We start from the raw sequence: 20173 nt of genomic DNA, 5'->3' as shown, positions 1-20173 counted from the left end.
CTGACTTCTAAAAGGGTCTTAAACGCAAGCAGAGAACTTTTAATTAAAAAGAAGAAACCCCAGACTTATGGTGGGGACTGTCTGTGAAGGGTGTAACGGGATGGAAGTTCAGACTGGTGACCTCGGCGTCCCCCCTTGGCGCTCTGGGGGAGTAAGTGCCTCTGTGCCTCCTGCCCCGACCCACCAGTTCTCTGCTGATAAGCCCCCGCTTTGCTCGGTGGTGCAGAACAAGCGGTGCCGAGGTACATTGCCGTATGCCTCCGACACCCGGGCTCAGCCCTTGCTGTCATAGAATCACAGGATGGTTTGAGTTGGAAGGGACCTTAAAGGCCATCTAGTTCCAACCCCCCTGCCATGGGCAGGGACACCTTCCACTAGACCAGGTTGCTCAAAGCCACATCCAGCCTGGCCTTGAACACTTTCAGGAATGGGGCATCCACAGCTTCTCTGGGCTCATACACCCGGGCTCAGCCCTTGCTGTCCTCACTAGCGGTTGCATAATTAGGGCTATAAAACCATTTTAACTAGTGGCAATCCTTCCCTTACTCATACTCATTTTTTGGTTTTAGTTTGTTTCTAGCTTGTGCAGGGGCCCGGGAGTTCAAGGCTGTGATCTTTTGCACAGCCATCCCTGAGATTTGGTGGCTGGGGAGCAAAGAAACAGTCCGCTTCCCCCCCACCCCGCCACAGGCTGCTTTCCTAACTTTCTGCTTGCCGTGTTGCTGTGAGCACGGTGAAGGTCTTGTGGGCAGGTTACTGGCTTGGATCCTGGTTGGAGAACGCCTGCTTTCATGGATGCACCAGCAGTCTGCACAGATTGATTCTGTCAAAATAAGTGAAAACTTCTCCATTAATCCCCCCGGCTGGGACTTCCTGGGACTGAAAAGCAGGCAGTAGTTAACAGTCACTGAAGGAAATGGCACTGGTGCATGATAAGGCACATGTACAGAACACCGCTGGCGATTATTATGCTTTTTTACATGTGGAATGGCTCCATTAAACCTGTTGGTCTAATTATTGATGCTACCGACTTAGAAATTGATTCAGAAGTGCTCTCGTGTGATATGTTTTTATGGATAATACATCATTATAAGATTGCGGGAGGATGAGAAACATACATAGTACACAGTAGGTGAGAACAGGCAGGCTTTATTAAATCAAGAAGACCTATAAAATGGCTGTAGACAATTGAGATTACCCTAGAGAGCCGTGGTTAGGTACATCAGACCTGTTGCTAGAGGACCACAGAATGAAAGACAAAACTTGCCTCGTACCAATTTTTTATTACTTTGCCTGGTTGTTAGTTTTAGTTCTTCATTTGACTTTCCGTTTGGTGTGTGCACAGGTAAGTTAGTGATGAATTGCAGCTATAACCTGTCTATTTACAGTAGTACGAGAATACCTTTTTGTTGCTATATAATTAGAACAGTTCAATACTTTACCATGGGAGAATGTATGCACTAGGACTCCAAAATGCCGTTGTTGTATTGCATTTGTGAGGATCTGTTTTGCTAGTGGTGCTCTGCTGAGAATACCTGTACTGTTTACAAAAGTCAGGTATGAAAAATTAATGGCAGAACATGCTACTTCCAGGCTATTATCTTTTTTCCTGGCTTACTCTGGTGCAACTCTATTGGATTCACTACAGTGATTTTCCTATTATTTCTGGCTTTTCACGGGAGGAGAAACACCTTCCTTTAATTTAGCATTCTTTGGGTTTTGTTACATATTTGAAACTGGTCCATAGTTTATTAGGCTCTTTCTCTGTTAATCAGTGATGGTATAGTGAGAATGGAAAGGACAGACCTGATCAAGAGGTTAACAACCTTCTATCAGCATCCTTTCATTCACTCCCTATAACATCGTATTTGTGTCTCCTGTTTCAGAAGGCGTATCTGGCAAGGCAGTTGTAATGAACCTTCCTGTTCACTCACTTCAGCATCGAACTCAAGACCCCTGTTAAGGAGTTAAAAATATATACACCTATATCTATTTTGCATTTAGTTTTTGTATATGAAAACATCTGACCATACAAAACATTTTAAGTAACTATTTGCAAAATAGTGTCTGTGTTTGTACCTTACTGAGTTGCATAGGTTTATTTTTAATTAGTGCTGATTTGAATTCAAATATCCTCCATGGTGCAAAATGAGGGTTTTGTTGTCAATTAATGGGAAAAAAAAAGCAATCGTGCCTGATTTTGCACATGCAGTGGGTGCAGAATATCCACTAAATCCTGTGCATGTTGTGCTTGCAGGATCAGGGCCACCACCTATGGAATTGGTTTTAACAGCTGAGTTCAGCCTGGTATCTTCCGAGTGGCAGTTACCAAACTTAGAAAACTGAGGCTGCTTTTTCCAGCGTAGAAGATTACTGCACCTTAATCTTAAATGCAGTAGGATTCAACTTAGGGTCTAGTCTTGTAAGTTTTGGGGCGTATTCTGCCAAACAAGTCCGTGCTGAGTATTACATTACTCACAGAGCAATATAAGATGCTCCCTACCCTTAGGGCTCAGCAGGGTGCTTTTACAACATTCCTGGTTTGTTTCTGGCTTGGGAACTCAGGATGAGCTTGGCCCGGAGTACAGATACTCAGCTTGATGGTGAGTCACCGCTCCTAAAATGCCAATTCATCAGTCAAATATTTATCAATGTCTTTGCTATGGAGAGATAAAATCTGATGTGCTGTGAGAGAAGGAAAAAAATGTGGCAAGTTGTGCAGTTTTATTTATCATTGCTGAGATTAGGGAAAAAAAACACCTTAGGGTTCATGCCCACTGTGTGATATGAAAAAAAAAATAATTTACACAATTCTGCCTAAGAGTTAATATAACTTCTGTGCTTTAAGTTAGAAAAGGAGTTAGAATTCACATCCCATGCCCTGACATTACACTTTCAGGGGCTGACAGACAAAATAAACTCGGGGAAAACAGATTCCAAGCTGCATTTTTGCCCTTCCCATCAGTTTTGTAGGGATCGGCAGGGTCCAGGCTAAGCTGAGGGGTGGTTGGGCTGGCGTGACAGCTTCCCCTCCCAGCTCCTCTGCCGAAGTGAAAAACTGCCATGGTGACAAACCGTCCGGGCAGGCGGAGAGGAGGAATGCGTATGGATTGCTGCCGGATACCTGCCACGCCGGCAGAGCCTGGGCTGTGCTCGCGCTGGCCAAGAAACGGGTTTCAGTGACAGCAGGCGACGCAGCCACGCCATGAGACAAAAAAGCAAGTTGCACCCACCCCGACTCACCTTTTGGGAGGTACGTGTGTGGGATGGCAAGCTAGATACCTTTGCAGGTGTGAAAGCCTCCGTCAGGTGAGGGTTTGCTGGTGTCCCAAGCAGCCGATCTCCGGCACTGGTGTATTTCCATGGTCCAGGCTGGAACCTGCATGTGGCACCTCCCCCTCCCAGAGCTGGAGGTGGGAGAGGCAGCATATCTGCACCGGGCAGGGACAGCCATTAGAAACGCTGCCATCGCTCCTGGTGATTAACAGCTGTGGGAGAAAGTGCAAGGGTGTTCTGCCAGTAGGCGTGGTAGGATCCCTTGTGAAACCCTGCTTGCACTAAAGGCCCTTGGCCTCTCCGGGTCTTAAGACTTCACCAGCGACTCTTACATTTTGGCACATTTCTAATGGTGTTTAGAGCCCGACTGTGCGAGATGCAGGCGTCTTTTGAGATTTCCTGCCATTGTGCCTTAGTCTGTGTGCGTACTCGGCAGACGGGACTGGTGTCTCAAGGCCGTGGTGTGCCAAAACTGATCCTAGTAAGAGCAGAGGTGTATGGGGAGAGCCCAGTTATGAAACCTGTGCTATAGTATTTCAGTTTCTGGTCGTATTCTTGCGGATACTGTGATGTGCTGCCTTTTGCCAGCGTAGGCCTGTGCGTTGTCGGCGGTGCACACACCCAGCTGGCAGGCGGTGGCGGATGGGTGGTGGTTTAGTCCTGTGGTGTGAGCAGGCTGGGTGCTGGGAATGGAGATTCCAGGTCAGGTTTTTCTTCTAACCTGCCTTCCCTGGGCATACCAGGTAATCCCTTGATGAATCTATTGCTTGTTCAAACAAGTTTGAGAGGGGGGAAGAAGAAGAAGTGCTATTGTTTCTCTCACTGTTGAGTTATGGGAGTCGCAGAATACTTTGTATCTGCAAAAATACCTTATTTTAAAGCTTCCTTTACTTTTTAAACGAAAAAAATATGCTTTGAATTTTTAACAGGCTAGATGTTTTGTGACAGAATCAGAAAATTTAACAAGGTTTATTCTGATTTGGTTTAAGTCGGATCTTTGGTCAAGAGTGTCCCTTTTGTGCTTCCAAAGCTTTAAGGAGCTGTGAAGCTGCTGGAAGGCTCCGTGCAGAGCTGCTAGATATGCTTCTGCATGTCTCCTTTGCCCTGCTGCTCTAGCTGCTAATTGCCCCCTGGATAAGACAGCACCCTCCAGGTGTGTACTGACACAGGCAGAAACCAGAGCAGGCTCCACGTCCCAGGCATTTCTGCTGGGGATGTGCAGGTCATCAGCAGCAGGAGCCAGATGAGAAAGCAGAAGGGAGCTGGCTTTCTTCCTTGCTCCTTGGGTTCTGCAGTAATGATGACTCGGTTGGGTCTGTAAGGGTGCAAGGCAGGTGTTCACGGAGGATGTATCGTTTGTTCGAAGCGTATGGCTTAGGAAATCTTGTGACTGTGTGAGGAAGTTGGTGGCAGCAGTAGACAGCCCTGCTTTGTTCCAGGGATGTGGGCATAGCTGGGGTTGACGTGTCTGTCCCAGCACTCATAACTCATCGCAAGGCCTCAAGAGCGTTTCTTGGTCCCGTTGACGTAAAGCAGGAATAGTTGTTTCTGTAGAGCTGGGGGTCTTGTTGAGGACCACTGGTACCGCTTAACAGTTAAGTGCAATCCTAGTTCAGGATTGGAGGATTCATGGGTAAGGAAACGACCAAGTTTTGCTCAGGCGGGGTATATTGCAGCAGGAGGGTGTTGTCTGAGCTACCATCCTGCCCAGAGCCTGGTGGCAGCAAGGGTTGGGCTGTACTCTCATTTCTCTGGGAGAGCAGTGTGACGAGGGAGCAAGGCATGCTACTTTGACATGCAGCAAGCGGGGTGGCTCCTCTGCAGAATGGTGACAACGTGAAGGTCCTGTGCCTTTCCTCGAGTTCTTCTGGCAGTAGAGAGATACAGGAATACGTTTTGAGCTCCCAAATAGAAGTGATTCTTCTGTGTTTGGAAGTATTCTCATAATTTTAAAGCAAAGACTCTACCCACCTTTGTTTTCCTTTGTTCCTTTGATAGTTAATGACTATTAAACCTAAGTCATTTTAATAAAGAACTCAGTTTAGTAGTATGTTTTTGAAATTCATGAGTTGCCTTCAAAATATGTGTCATGGTCTAAAGTTTTGAGTTGTAGGGACAAACAGGTAGTTAAGTTCTGAAGCAGTCCAGGCTCTTCCACTCAGCACTGTTCTGCAGGGTTTACAAAAACCAAGGCAGTACAGCTGACAGTCATATTCTTGCAAATGCACGTATTTGTTAGTAGGAGACCTTGCGCTCCTGTGTTGCAAGTCCTACTAAAAGACCAAGCTCCAGTTCTTTTCCTTTCTGCTGGAATGGTTGAAAACGTACACCGTGTTTACAGGGGTGCAGCGAAACAAGCGGAAAACGTGTCCATATTTTCACTGTGGGGTGTGCCTACAGTGTTTGGTGCAGCAGGACCTCATGCATAGGTTCGAACTTCAGGTGCTGCCTAAAGAGTTAAATCAAATTGTCATCATAGCAGCAGCAGTTGGTACAATGGCCAAACATTACTTTAAACTCATACAGTTTCATGTAAACAAAATCAGGTGAAGCAAGAGAGACATTGAGAAAACACCATCTGTAGTAACCTGCTTAATCTGTGTCCATTGGGAATTGTTGGGGTCCTGCATCTTTCTTTGTGTGTTTATATAGGATCTAGGTTACACGGTTGTACTTTAAAATCTGTCTTAGTTCTTGCCTCCACATTATGATGCCTCGTAGCTTGTTCAGAGGCTAGGGTTTGCCTCAGTTTCCTTAGTCCAGTATTTTTAATTTTTTTTCCTTGTGCCATTATGTTGGGTATGGTTTTCCTTTGGCTGGCTGTTTCCTTCTGCCTCAAGGTTGGATGTCTGCTTACTCTGCATTGGGGTTTCTGCTTTGATCTACTCATTCTCATTAAAGGCCTGTTGGCTTCAATAAGAGGAATGTTGCACTGAAGGCCTTTGACACTGCTTATGAAATACTCTCCTGGCACATGGGTGAAAAGTATTGGAGGTGTGTCCATGTGAGATTGTGCTAGTGCCACCTGATGTATCAACCAGTATATGTTGAGGCATTGTCTTGTTAAGTATTTTTATTTTTTACGTTCAGAGATTGATTTTTGCCCTTCTTAAGTGTATTTGTACAGCTAAACCCTCCTCAGATTTGAAGTCTCTGCATCCTGTTGACTTGGTGGGGAGCTATGCCATCAAACATCAGCTCCTGTACTGGATCTGCTGTCTCTGGGTATGCCCCGTAATCCGGTGTAGGTTCCGTCTGACTACCTGACGGTTCACCCGTTTATCCTAGTATCGATCTCAGTATTTTGACTAGCATAACAGTTGGTTGTTTAACAGCAAAACTGACATCCAAGGTGTTAACAGCCGCATTGATGAAGTATTGTGCTCTTTTCTGGTTTCAGTTTGTATTGCTTCTGCTATTATTTTGGTTATGTCTTTATCTACTAGATTGGAGAGCCTTAAACGCTTGCTGCTTTCTTCTTGTGAAGGTCCTCATGAGCTGTAAACAAGTAACTTGGAGATCTCCAAATAAAGATCTACACAGGGTGCCCTTAAGCCTCTCGCTTCAAGGCATCTGCTTCTGCCTTTGAAAGAGTTTTGTGCACCTTTATGAAGCGATCTTCAGTTTTCCAACTTCTTAACTATTTGGACAGTAATTCTGGATGTGGTATTCCAACGTAATTGGGATGAACACAAAATACTTGTCATTCTACTTTTTCTATCTTTTAAATTGTTTTAGTAGTTTGACTTATTTGAAAATAAGTATTTGTAGCTTTTCTACACAATTTCTTAGCATGTTAACTGTGACAGCCGTTGTTTAGACCTCTTAGTGTGAATTGAAGCAGTGCCTCTGAGTGAAGATACACTGAAGCCAGTGGAGATAAGCTCATTTATTACAGTAGAAGTCTGGTCCCCATCTATAGTTCTTTTGGCATTAATGGATATCTGGCATGTATAGCTCTCAGGAGATGATTGAAGAAAAAATTACTCCTCTGATGTTCTAAAAAGAGAAAATGGTTTGGAAGGTCGGTCTCTCTTGTTCATTATGTTTCATTCATGAGAATAATTGTGGGTGTAATTAAATGTAAATTTGAGATGCAGTCAGATACTTCTAGGTCCAAACACAACAGCGGTGCCTAAGGAGAAGGAGTGATTTAGAAAAGGAAGCTGATAGGAAGCCTGGCACAAAATCAGACCCATATGTTGTTTTTCACAGTTGTTTTCTTTAAGCTGTTTCCAAGACATACAGGGACGCATAGCATGGTAGGCCCCAGCGTTTGGACCGCCCGAGGGTCGCAGTGCAAGCCAGGAGTTGCGCGTGTACAGCTTGTTCTAATTCACCCCGTGATTCTCCAGCCCCGTCTCTCCGTCTTCAAGGGGCTGCTCCCTGGTATCGAGGGAAGCCGGTGAAAAGTTGTTCAGGCTTTTCCGGCTTGTTTGGAAGAGCTGACAGGAGAATGGCAGGCAGCTGAAGCACCGACTGCATGTGCTGCAGAAGAGCTCTTAAAATTACACTGTTGCACATTTCTTGCCACTGCAGTGGTTTTCCCAAGGAAAGCTCTGCCAAGTTTTTCACATTGTCACAGTTCCTTTTGTGAAGGATGGTCAGAGTCTGTTGAGTGGAAATCAGTGGAAACAATTGCGTTGAATCCAGATGACTTGCTGGCTCTGGACAGGTTCACACTGATAGTCTTTTTGATGTTAGTGCTGGCTGGAAGATTTGGGCCTTCAGTGATTTGTAAGGGAAAAGGTTACCTACTGGGAGCACAGGAGTTAGAAAGTTAGGCAAGGCTTGCAAGCGTCTTACTTTCTTACTGTCTCTTAGTAGTGGTTTGTTTCAGTTTTGCTGGCAAGTGCTTCAGTTTGGGAGCTGCCTGGGCTTGCTTGGGAGCTCTGATGCCATCAGCAAGGAATGGTTCCTTGCTTGAAGCACCTCACCCACAGTGAACTAGCAGCGGCTCGCTTCGATGGCTGAATCCCAAGTGCTGGAAGTGCAACCCTCTGGCGGTAGGGATGCAGTAGGTTGTGTGTAAGAGTAACGACCCTATTATTTATCGTGGCTTTTTCCCCCACTAAGGTTTTCAGTTCTGGAATTTTACTTGGAACCCCTAAACTCCCACTTTATTTATTAGTAAGAAAGCAAGTCCTCCAAGGCCAGCCCCTACTTCTGTTTTTGTGGGAGTGTGTGCAACTTCCAGTGCCTTTCTAAGACACCACACAAGCGTCATCCATTTCCACTGATCAAAGGGCCCTTCATATGCTTGTATGGACTTGTGTGCTCACGTGCTTGTGTAGCAGAGGACCCTGCTTTCCTTTTATGCTGTGACATTGAGTGGCTGCTGTGATAACCTGTATGATAGCATCACACAAAGGCTACATTGTAATGTATTGACTTTAACAAAGATTGTCAGTAATTTAATTCTCACTTTAATACCGCCGAAATTTTGCCTGTCAAAGCTACAAATACCTGTACTGGAAGAAAACATTTCTCCTTTATGGCATACCAGTTTCCATCTTCTGCCCGATCCTGTGTAACGGCAGGCATGGACTGACATCACCAAAATTATAAAGTGGCTCTGTTGTTGTGGAATCGACATTAAAATCTCACAGTGCAGTTATGCAGGAGGGCCAGATAAAGCATACGTCTCTGGGAAGCTTCATGAGATTGATTATTCCATATAATATTCCCATAGCTGTTGGGAATTTGTGCTTCTCTTATCTCTTCAAAATGCGTGATTACTCTGTACTTATTTCTTCTTCTCCCCCTGCAACAGTCAGAATGGGACCTGCACAGTGTCCAGACGGCAGAACACCATCCAGGAGCTTTTGCAAAACTGTTCAGATTGCCTGATGCGAGCTGAGCTCATTGTGCAACCCGTGAGTGCTTCTTGTTCTTCTTATCAAAAGTGGTGGTGAATATTGCAGGGCATGAATGCTGTGTTGTTATCTGGACTCACAGGCTCTGCTTCTTCATCTCCTGTCTCCCCTTCCAGCTGTTGCGTGAGGCAACCGGGAGCGGTATAGCGCATCGCTTTCCTAGGTCTCCCTCCTCCATCTGCACTCAGTGTTCAGTAAAACTGATTGAAATGCATCCGATTAAGGAAAGGGGGGCTTCTGGATTAAAAAAAAAAAAAAACCAAACCAACAAACAGACACACAAAAAAAGCCCTCCCCCAACAAAACAACAAAACCCTTCAAACACACTCTACTACATCTGATTTTTCAGTTTTAGATCGAGGCCGCTGTCAGCATAAACGGCTGTTAATAATGTTGTGACCACTTACAGACTCTTAGTGTGTCCTGTAGAATATCATCGTCTGGGCCACAGTGAACCTGAACCACCATAGGAAAAACCTCCATTACCTTCATTCTGTTCTTCCAGATGATTCCTGAAGACGTGTATGAAACTAGATTAAAAACTTCTTGACTGTTTCATCCCAAAAGCAGAGAGATGATCTTTGCTGTACGCTGATAGAACCCCCTGGTTGCCTGGGGGTGGGTTACTCACTGACGCTAGATTCAGTCCTGGTGAACAGGGGGTGGACTCTGTTCCTGCTGAATTCAGGGAGGTGCGGGGTGGTGAGTGCATCCCGCTGTTGAGGCCACTGAAGTCCGAAAAGCATTTGCACTTCTGGCAGTAGATGTGATTTAATGCACACTTTTGGATCCTCTATGGACAGAGAATTCTTTCAGGAATGAACTCTGTGGTTAGCAGTTCATTTCCTCTTCAGAGATATAGCACGTGTGAGCATGCTTGTATAAAAATCAGTGCCAGAGTAAATGCTGCCTCTTGTTAAGGATTAATATTATTCCAGTGAAGTTAAAAGAAAGTGATATTTACTTCCAGCTTGGTGCCCCAACATTAATTGTTTACTTTTTTATTTTCTTTTCTTTCTGCGGGACAAAGTAATGAGGTCCCTCAACATTTTATTTCAAAATCAAATCACAGCTGGATTATGTTTTGTTCAGCACAGTGGTGTCAGTGTGGGGTGTGGGATGAGATCAAAAAGTCGTGTCTTCCTGCTGGAAGCACCACGACCGTACTGTAGTCTGCTGCACTGAGAGGGCACATGAAGAAGAATTTGCTTAGGCTTTGGGTGATAAGGTGGGATGCAAATGTGACTGGGCACAGAGCTGGTCCCAGGCAGACAGGGTGCCATCTGCGTTTTTGCAGGGGAGGAGCAAAGTCTGTAAGTCTTAGAACCTCAGGGAAACTTCTGAAAAATCAAGAGCATTATCCACCAAGTCCCACTAGGACAGAGTGTTTGCTTCTCACCCTCTAAACACCAATGCGTAAGGTCTTAAAAACCTAGCACACTGTGTGAGACCTTGGCTCTGCTGGAATAAACATCAGTCAGGATGTCCTGTACTTTATGAAATGGTTTGGTTGGTATTGTGTTTTAATAGTTATCTTTTATATTTTATTTGTAATAAGGACTTTGCAATGACTCTGTATCCTGTGTTGATTGGCCAGTCAAAACTGGCAGAGACCCAGCAGTTGAAATCTACCATGCTTTTTAAAAATTATTGGTCCCAATAACATCTCTTTTAAACAACCAAGCTGAGGCTTAGGTCATGAATATTTAATTTAATTTCCCATCTCTGTGTGTGTGTGTCTCTTTTTTTAATATTTTTTTTTCAGGAATTGAAGTATGGAGATGGTGTCCAGATTAGAGGGAACAGAGATCTGGAAGAGTGTTTTGCGCAAGCAAATGACCAAATGGACATCCTGGATGGGCTCATCAGAGAGATGAGGCAGATGGGCCAACCCTGTGAAATCTATCAGAAAAGGTATTGCCAGGGAAAGGCTGGGGGAGGGAATGTGGCTGATAGAAGTTTGTGGTGTCTCAAGTGCTCCCCTTCCCTGGTGTTGCAGGATGTGACAAATCAATCAGGTTTGTTTGAGGCATGCTAACAGGGAGAAGGGCCTTGCAGTAATATATTTCTTAACAGAATTTCACGCCTTGGTTGTTGCCGTGAAACTTTAGTCAATGTATTTTTTCCACAGCCTGTGCTTTCAGCACTTCGTTTTGAGGTCTTGGTGGTCCAGTGGGAGACATGAATTGCATTGTTTCCTTGTTTTCTAGTTGTTTTCCTTATAGATGCTAACTGGTTCCTTTCCTTTCAGGCTGCTTCAGCTTCAAGAGCAAATGCGTGCCCTGTACAAAGCCATCAGTGTTCCCCGCGCCAGGAGGGCCAGCTCCAAAGGCGGTGGTTGCTACTCCTCACAGAGTGGCTCGGGCTGGGATGAATACACCAAACGTGTCACGAGTGAATGCTTAAACTGGATGAGGCAGCAGAAGGTAAATCTGTGCAAAACCCGGCGATGATGCTATGACCTGGTGGTGTTTATGAATGTCACCTCGCACACACCAATGTTGTGGGTACCAGCAGAAGAGTAAAAGCACACGTGAATGCTCATGTATTATTTCAAGATCCTGGTTTTATTTTCTTAATTGCAGAATTATACATGTAGTGAGTTTCTGCTGAAATATGTACATGAATTTAGGGTTTTCTTTTGCAGAGGACAAAGTGTGGAAGTTAGATTTGAAAGCTAAATGAGGCACAGCTGTTAACATGACAAAAGGCATTGGCATGTTTGCATCAGGGATTGTGATGGTTGATACTTCCTTACTTCCACAGATTTCCTTTATCATTCATATTTATCTTAAACCTTTATACGGCTGGGACCAGCTTCACAGATTTAACCATTGTCCAGAATTTTGCAGTTGTTCTCCCCCTGTAATCTGTCCTCAGCACAGTGGGAGCCAGAAGGTAGAGCTGATTGCCATGGGTCTTGCCTTTCAGATGTCACTGCTGAAACAGCAGCTTCGTCATTTTCGTGTGTATCTGTTGCACGTGCAGAATATATTTGCCTGTGCACAGCTGTTGGTGATGAAACCTGGAGTAAAAACCACACGTTGAGATCCTGTAGCCTGGTTTTGTGCTGCTGAAGTGAAAGTTGTGTGTTTGTGGTTGGACAGCCCTTTTTGGAGAGATGAGTAGGGAGGATGAAACAAGTTGCCTGAAGTTCTACTTTGCAGATTCCTTGTAAATTGAAATAGAGCTATTTTTACCTCTCTCTATTAGGCTGTTGCTTAGTGATCCCGTCATTGTTATCTGCATATGGTGTTTGCCAGGTGGCTGCTATGCAAACCAGATGAGGAGGGGAGAGCTCTGTACAGTTCCCATACTTTATGTGAGTGCTAGTCACAGTCTGGTCTGTCGGTGCCCTCCCATAGCGTGGCATGTTTCAGGGGAAGAAGGGGAAGTGGAGATGCACTCCTTGAGCGATAATGTGTACAAGCATCGTGCCAGGAGAGCAAAAGCAGATACGACTGCTCTACACACGCTGTGGAAGAGTAGGCCCATTGTCAGACCTGCCATGGTTTGAGGAGTGATGTTGGACAGACACTGGGCATGCTTCCAGTGATGAAAGGCCATGGACATGCTGCACCTCCCGCAGACGCCATGTGACACCCTGCTCGGACACCCCTCACTGAGCACAGGGAGCATAAGCAAGTGCTTTATAGCTACCTTTCCACACAAAAGCTCCTGTGAAAGTGAAAGGCTTGCTCGCTCCCCCTTCTTCAATCCCTAAGCCAAAGCTGGGGTGGGGCCGCTAAGCACTTAGCTCCCTGTTCAGGTTTGGAGTTATTTTAGGGAAAACTTATTTTGAACTTCCCACCATGCCTCGCTGTGTCTCATTACCTACTCACATTAGGACCAGGTTAGTGTTTCCCCTAGTAATCCAGTGAGATGTGGGAAAAAGGCCTGAGAAGCTGTCGTTTTCTGCTGGTGTTTTTGTGTTTTCTGTCTGGATGGTTTGCTGACAGGAGGATCAGGTGGCAGGAGAGTTGGTCACATTTCCAGTGCAGAATTAGGGAAGGTGCAGTGAAATCCAGACAGGCTTTGTTTGAGCACTGGCAGCCACCCAGGACTTCAGCGGCCTCTTTAGGCTGTTTAAATGTAACGAGAAGGGTCAAAGTCCTGTAACTTTTCGATGGCTGAATGCAAAATGGTTGTTTCTTGGATCATTTTCAATACTGTCTTTGAACCCCTACGCTTGAGCATGGTTTGGGCTTTATTGTCGTCTGTTGACTCATAGAGATTTGGCTCCAGGCTGGTAATTACCAAATTTGGCCCCAACCCAAGATGAAGATACCTATTTCTTCACTGTGCGCGTGCGCAGACAGGCATTCAGACGGAGACGGAGTGTGTCTTTACAGCACAAAGGATGATTTGGAGTTTGAGGGCCTTAACTGTGAACTCAGTGGCTTTTATTATTTGAAAATAATGAAACAAAGAACAGCAGTCAGGTAGTTTTCAAGTTAGTAATTATCCTGATGTCATACTGTTTTTTCAAAGGCTGTTTCTAGAGGTTTTACTCTGCATCCTATCATAAATGCTTCCAAAATGCAAGACAAACAGCACGTTCTATAATCATCTATCTTCTGGTTTTTCATTTACTTTGACTACATTTTACTGAAGTTATTGGAGATTACATGAACATTAATAAAATGGAAATGTAGTGTACTGGGCTGCAGAACTTGACTCTGGGTATTTTCACATGAACTGCGCAAATAGCATTGTTTGAGTCATAATTTGTTTTCAGAGTGATAAGAATGTAACTGTACTGTAGAATGTAAAAGAACAGTTTGGTCCAAAGAAAACAAATGAAAATATGCGACCGAGTGTGCTTCATCCAGTCTAATTTTAAGCAACTTCAGTATTTTCCATACTTTGTTTCTTCTGCTTTGGGAGCCTGTCACTCAGATAAGGGATGACAATTTTAAGAAATCGTAATCACTTCGTACCTCTGAACTTCCCTTTGTTCAGTTTTGCTCTTTACTGCATAGTCATGTTTCCTTCAGCTCAATTCCTTCATGCTTCAATTTAGATAATAATGTTGGAAATGAAAGTACAAATACTGTCTCTTTTCTCCTAGGCTGAAATGGAGCTTGTGAAATGGGGATTTGATGCAGCATCCATTGAGCAACAAATCGGTGAGCATAGGAGGACTCACAATGCCATTGGAGACTATCGCTGGCACCTGGACAAAGTCAAAACAGATCTGGTAATTACTGTCTGCCCTTGCGCATTGCTCAGTCTCGATATATGTCATTGGCTTGCTGGTGTCCTGCTACAAAAAGGAATGCTGAATAGCTCAGCTTCTCTTCAGATAGCGCTGGTGTCATGACAGAAACTACTTTCAATCCTAATACTTATTATTTCATGGTTATTTTGTGTTCCACTTCTTTCCTCAGTGTTTTAAAATAAAAACTGGTAGCTTTTTGTTGTTGTTGTGTGCCAAGACTGGCGAATAAATGTGGCGATGTTTTTTGTGAGAATAATGGCTAAGAATGATTATTCTCACTTTCTGACCAGCTACATTAAAACAAGAAAGTGAAAGGATAAGGTGGGTGCTTAGATAGTGTCTTGAGTGATGAGGGAGTTTCTGTGAAAATGCCCAAATACTGGGCTAATCTTAGAGCTTTTCTTTGGTGTGGGATTTTATGTGGATTTATTTTCCTTTTTTTTTTTCCCCCCCTCTGAGACTTCTCTTCCCCTCTGGATTTTGTGACTGGGATAAAGAAGACACTGAAAATACAGTGGTTAACTTCCTTTCCTCCCAGCCCAGCAGCTATGTATAGGAGAGAGGAGGTTTACTTCATTCCCATTCTTCTTTTCTGTTAATGGCTCACACGGACTGGAGGAGAGAGAGTTGGATCTAAAGAAAAAGTGCTCCGTTCTGGAGCTCTGATCTCTCAGCCAAGCGGAAGAATGGAAGGGGTGTTACTCCCCTTCCGCTTCTGCTTCAAGTAGGAAAGGTCTGGATCTATGGAACACCACTTCCAAAGTTGTGCAAGTTCCCAATCATAGACATGGGAATAAAACTTGGAGCCTCCTGCTCACATTGTAGTGTACACTACTTCACAATCTCCAAAGCTAGCTCTAGGACTAGCTGGTTCCTCACAGCTGTCGAGAAGTTTTGTACAGAAAGAGATGCAGTTTCGGGAGCTGTTTTGGTATTACAGGGGTTACATGCAGCCTTGCTTACGTACTAAGCACTCCTGAGGGAACTAAGTTTGTCCAAGCCTTGGTTTTCTACTCCTCATTGTCCTCCAGTGGTGCAGATCTGCTGCTCACCTATAGCATTTGCAGGTTACCACCTGTAGTTGTAACATGAGGATACTGGTGCTGTAAGGGAAATATCAGCAAATAGGCAAGTTGTAAAAGGCTCATTAAATCTTTGCTGTCTCTGTTTCAGCGGGAGAAGGCTGCGGTCCATCAGTTGGAGGAAGAGTACGAAGGACTGCTGGTGAGCACGAGATGTGTTCATGTCTGATAAGCTCTACGATGAATGCTCTTTTTGCTTTATTCACACTGGTGTGACAGTCAAGGGGCTCTTTAGTTTTCAACAGTGTGACAGATACATGTTTAAATAATTAAATTTAGCAGTAAACTGACAGCGCTTTGTAGTTTCTGTAAGGTTCAGTTGGAGTCATGAACGTGAGATTAATTCGGTACCTGGTATATGATTCACTTACCCTCATAAGGAAGTTTCTGGTTTGCAGCTGGTGACGGGAGTTGGCCACAACAGATGAAGAGTAGAACTCTGCCTCGTTAATGGGAGTAAATGTAGTGGTGAAGTTAGTCTATATATGCAGCTTGAAAAGTTACTCCAAGGTGGGATTAGAACCAAATTCTGTGTAGGGCTGTACATCTTTTCTGCTTTGCATCTGCATGTAAAATACAGTGAGAATCTTGTAAAAATGGTAGATTTAACCCTTGGGATTGGAAGCTGATTCCTGTACACATTTCAAGCAACAGGATGTGTATTATGATGTGAGGACAGAGAAGGAATCTTTTCATGAGGTCTCACCTGTGCAAAAGGTGCTGGTACGACGTCAAGGCTGTGATGCTGTGAGCAGCAAATGCAAGTAGAAGTGATGTTAAATGTTCAGGCATTTCTTGTATTTCCCCCCGTGCCTTTTTGCTTCCCTGCCTACCTGTCTGCTACACTTGTGTTTGAAATGACTTTCGGAAGCTGCTGGTTTCAAGTTTCCATTGTTTTATAAATCTGGACATGTTGTCCGCTGCCAGCAGGTTTTACAGCTCTATAAACCCAGGTCCATGACCTGCTGTCTGTTGCCAACAGCTTTTGTAGATGTGTGGTTTTTGCTGTTGTTTTAGAAAAGGACATTCTGTGTTCTTGGCTTCCCCTTCTCCATCCAGCACAGGCATTTCCATGATTATGGCTTCTGTTCTCTGATTATGACTTGTCATTTCTGGAATTCCATGCAGAAATACTCCTTCGAGAGAATGGATCAGCTCCGTCAATTCCAGAACCTCATCCAGGCCACCAGCAGAGAGATCATGTGGATCAATGATTGTGAGGAAGAGGAGCTTCTCTACGACTGGAGTGACAGGAACACTGACATCGCCAGGAAGCAGGAGGCCTTCTCTGTAAAACAGTTCAACCTCCCTATGCTTTCCGTGGGCTCTCTTGGGATAGTGAGACTCAGGGGGGCTGATCACAGACGGGCATTTCTTTACTCTTTTGAAGTTCCTGGGGATTTTTATCAATAATTTTGGAATAAGTATTATGTGACAGCCTTTTGAGTCAAGATTGGAAATCTCTTGGAAGATTGTGCTCCCGTTCAACCAGTTGTCATGGTTTCTTTTGACCTTGGAAGCTGGCCTTACCAGTGCAGTCTGCTGTGGACTAGCAGTCACACGTAGCTTGTGCACACGGTTGTTAATGTTGGCATGCCAACCTGAGGGACTTGAACCAAGCAGTTTAATTCTCCCTGTAAGGATTATGTAGGGGTTAGGGGTCCCTGTATTTGGCCCTGGCATTTGTCACCAGGAAGTAGAGCTGTACCAGCAGGAACTGCTCGCTCTCTGGTGGTTTTGCCAGCAGCATGTTGAGCACGCCGTCAGAGGTAGTTTGCACTGCTGCTTGTCTTCTTCGGGTAGGTAGGGAAATGGAGCGTGGGCGTTTCTTTAACCGGTGTTGGTGCTGATCAACAAATTGGAAAAGGAATGGAAATTCACACTATGAAGGAAGTACTTTTGTTTTTGTTTTGGTTTTTTTTAGTTAAGTTGTTCTGCATGTTGCAAGATGCAGTCATTTTTGCTTCCATCATTTCCTAGGCAAGGCAGAAGCTGGGGTGCTTTGCTCTGTGAAGCAGCAAGTCTAGAGACTAGAACTGAGATGATTGTGCCTTCTTTGATTCTGTCATCTTCACAATTAATTTCAGTATGCTGAATAGAATTACTCTGTAGTGTCGTCAGGGATAAATTTACATTATCACAGCTATCTGGAAAATTTTCAAGTACATCATCCTGTGCACTGTACATCTGGGGGCTTGTTTAATGCTGTGTTTTGGTTGTTTAGAAACGCATGAGTGAACTGGAGGTTAAAGAAAAAGAACTCAACAAGCTAAAGCAAGAAAGTGACCAGCTCGTGCTCAATCAGCACCCTGCTTCAGACAAAATAGAGGTGAGTTAGACTTTGTGTGATTTCACTTCCTCTTCTAGTTGCTATGGGGGAAAAGCGCTCACTGAAAGTCCGCAAAGGAAATGCTGCATTCGGACCTGAGGAGGGTTTGCCTGCCAAAAGGCATGTCCATTTTTATCTGGCCTTACCTGCTCTAATAAACGTTACTACCTTTACAAACCTGGCCACAACAACTACAGGCTTCTTCAAAGCTATGGGGAGGGCTCTCATTGATATAAAATTTGATGATAGATGGGTGTAAAAATCAATACGAGGCTTAAGGAGTTGCCCAAGTGTATTGAAATTTCTGTGTCTCTTTTGAGTTGACTACAGTGCAGCAGAATTTATGGTAGGAAGGCATGTCATTGTTCCTCTGCTATCTTTGTAGGCCTGTTTTGAAGAAAGCCACACCCCTTGTTGAGGGTTTATATTTAATCCTGGTGCAAATACTTTCTGCAACTGAAATTCATCGTGCACTTCTGCAGCTTAGCCAAGACATTTTTGCTTTCACAGCTTGGTGTGCATTTACCTTTCAGTTACAAAGGCTGCAACAATTTGGAAAATCTCATTTTATTAGGAAATGCTGTAGTAGCTACAGTTTTAAGACTGCATAAGAACCCTGAAGTTGGAAGAAGCTAACAGGAAAAACAAAGAGTCCTTGTTGCTTTTCAGTGTATTTACTTTGTTAACTGTTATCATGATGTGTGAAGTCATCATTCATAGTTCTTCTGTGGTCAGTTTTGTAACTCCAGCAGTGAAGTGAAAGTTGTGTGTAATGTTCTGAAAATTATACATGAGGACTGCTTGAGAAGTTTTAAGTTAAAAATGGCCATTATGAAAAACAAGATGTTTGACAGTGGTCCTTGGAAGAAGGAGAACATGACAATTTGCAGTTAAAATATTTTACCTGCACTACTGTTTGTGCATTTTACCCCTTTCTGTTCATGTACTTCAGGCTTTATGCTGATCAAACAAAATTCAAGTCAGGAACAAATTTCTCTCTGCATCCCACAAGCAGGTATTTAACTCTTTTCAGTTAGGTAGATGCTTAGAAGTCAGGGAGGTATTTGCATGAATTACATTATTCTGGTGTGCATGTATTTGTTCTAGCAGACTTTTCATTTGCATTTGTGTGGAGCATAAATAGTTTTTCTTGAGTCTAGGTATGGGAGAGAGATCAGTGTGGTGGTTTGAGTTCTGTATGTTACTCTTTTTGGTAGGCCTACATGGATACATTGCAGACTCAGTGGAGCTGGATTCTTCAGATCACCAAATGTATTGATGTCCATCTCAAAGAGAATGCGGCATACTTTCAGGTGAGTAGTGGTGCAGAGAATTCACAACACTTTTGTTGCAAGTGTGAAGCCCATCACAGATACATTTTTCTGTACCAGAATCTTCCTAAACCTGTGCACCGTTATGCATAACACAGTGTTACCATATTGTAAATGCGACCATTCTGCCAGATGTGAACTGGGATTTCTCATGAAGGGAATCCAGTGATGGTTAGCAGACATTTTAAAGAGCTGTGTAGAACTGAAATCACAACTTTTCTCCTGTAGTTCTTTGAAGAGGCCCAAGCCACAGAGTGCTACCTGAAGAATCTACAAGACTCCATCAGAAAGAAGTTCATCTGCGATAAGAGCATGTCGCTCCAATCTTTGCTGGAGCAGATCAAAGAGTTGGAGGTACTGTCACACCTACCTCACAGGTTATGTTCTGCTTTCCTTGGAAGTCAGCTCCTCTCTTCAGATACGGAATGTAAATCTAGGAGTACTTCACTGTTTATATACAGTGCTGTATGAACTTGAAAAGATAATGGCATATTCCTGCCCATTTCTCAGGAAAGCCTATAAATGTATCAGTGTTATTTTAACTTGCGTAATACTGTTGAGAACTCTGATTTCTTTTTAAATCTGGATTGAGCCCAAGAAATTCCCAAATTTCTGACATACTAACAAATTAACAAACAGAAAGACTTCGATTCATAGGTGATAGAATAGATTTTCCCTCAAAGGATGAGTGCATTTAAGAAATGATACATCAGGCCACTTTATATCACTGTAGTCTCTTTGGAAGGACTTAACTCGTAGCTTTTTTAGCTAAATGTTTGCTCATCATGAGTTAGGTCCTACAGTTCTAAATAGAATACACTGGAGGAGAAATGGTCAGTGATGTAAAAGAGCAGTTGATGAAGCCAGGTTCAAGAGTGTAGTAACTACATTGGTTTTTTTGTTAGCATTCATGTTATAATACATTCGTTCCATTTATTCCCCTGTCTCCTACTCATCACTTTAACCACATTGCAGATCTGTATGAAAAACCTGCTGTGCAAGTTTTGCAAACTTTGCAGCTTGCCAGAGCTGGGCCTAAAAGAAATTTTGCCCTTAGT

At 43.8% G+C, this 20173-nt stretch overlaps 1 protein-coding gene across 1 annotated transcript in view; it reads left to right on the top strand.

Moving 5' to 3' along the window:
* The first annotated feature begins 9056 nt into the window (after window positions 1–9056).
* Window positions 9057–20173, top strand: part of DSP (desmoplakin) — a 29411-nt gene continuing 18294 nt past the window's right edge. The window contains exons 1-9 of the mRNA XM_010158795.1: window positions 9057–9152; window positions 10918–11066; window positions 11404–11578; window positions 14224–14352; window positions 15547–15597; window positions 16584–16745; window positions 17680–17784; window positions 19002–19097; window positions 19344–19469. Of these exons, the coding sequence (XP_010157097.1) occupies window positions 9126–9152; window positions 10918–11066; window positions 11404–11578; window positions 14224–14352; window positions 15547–15597; window positions 16584–16745; window positions 17680–17784; window positions 19002–19097; window positions 19344–19469 (1020 nt within the window). The 5' untranslated portion in view covers window positions 9057–9125. The remainder of the gene's footprint in view (window positions 9153–10917; window positions 11067–11403; window positions 11579–14223; window positions 14353–15546; window positions 15598–16583; window positions 16746–17679; window positions 17785–19001; window positions 19098–19343; window positions 19470–20173) is intronic.

This window comes from Eurypyga helias, unplaced genomic scaffold (assembly GCF_000690775.1).
Source record: "Eurypyga helias isolate BGI_N326 unplaced genomic scaffold, ASM69077v1 scaffold9729, whole genome shotgun sequence".
Lineage (NCBI taxonomy): Eukaryota > Metazoa > Chordata > Aves > Eurypygiformes > Eurypygidae > Eurypyga > Eurypyga helias.
Note: the sequence above shows the minus strand (reverse complement) of the source record. Positions and strands in the feature narration are given on the sequence as shown.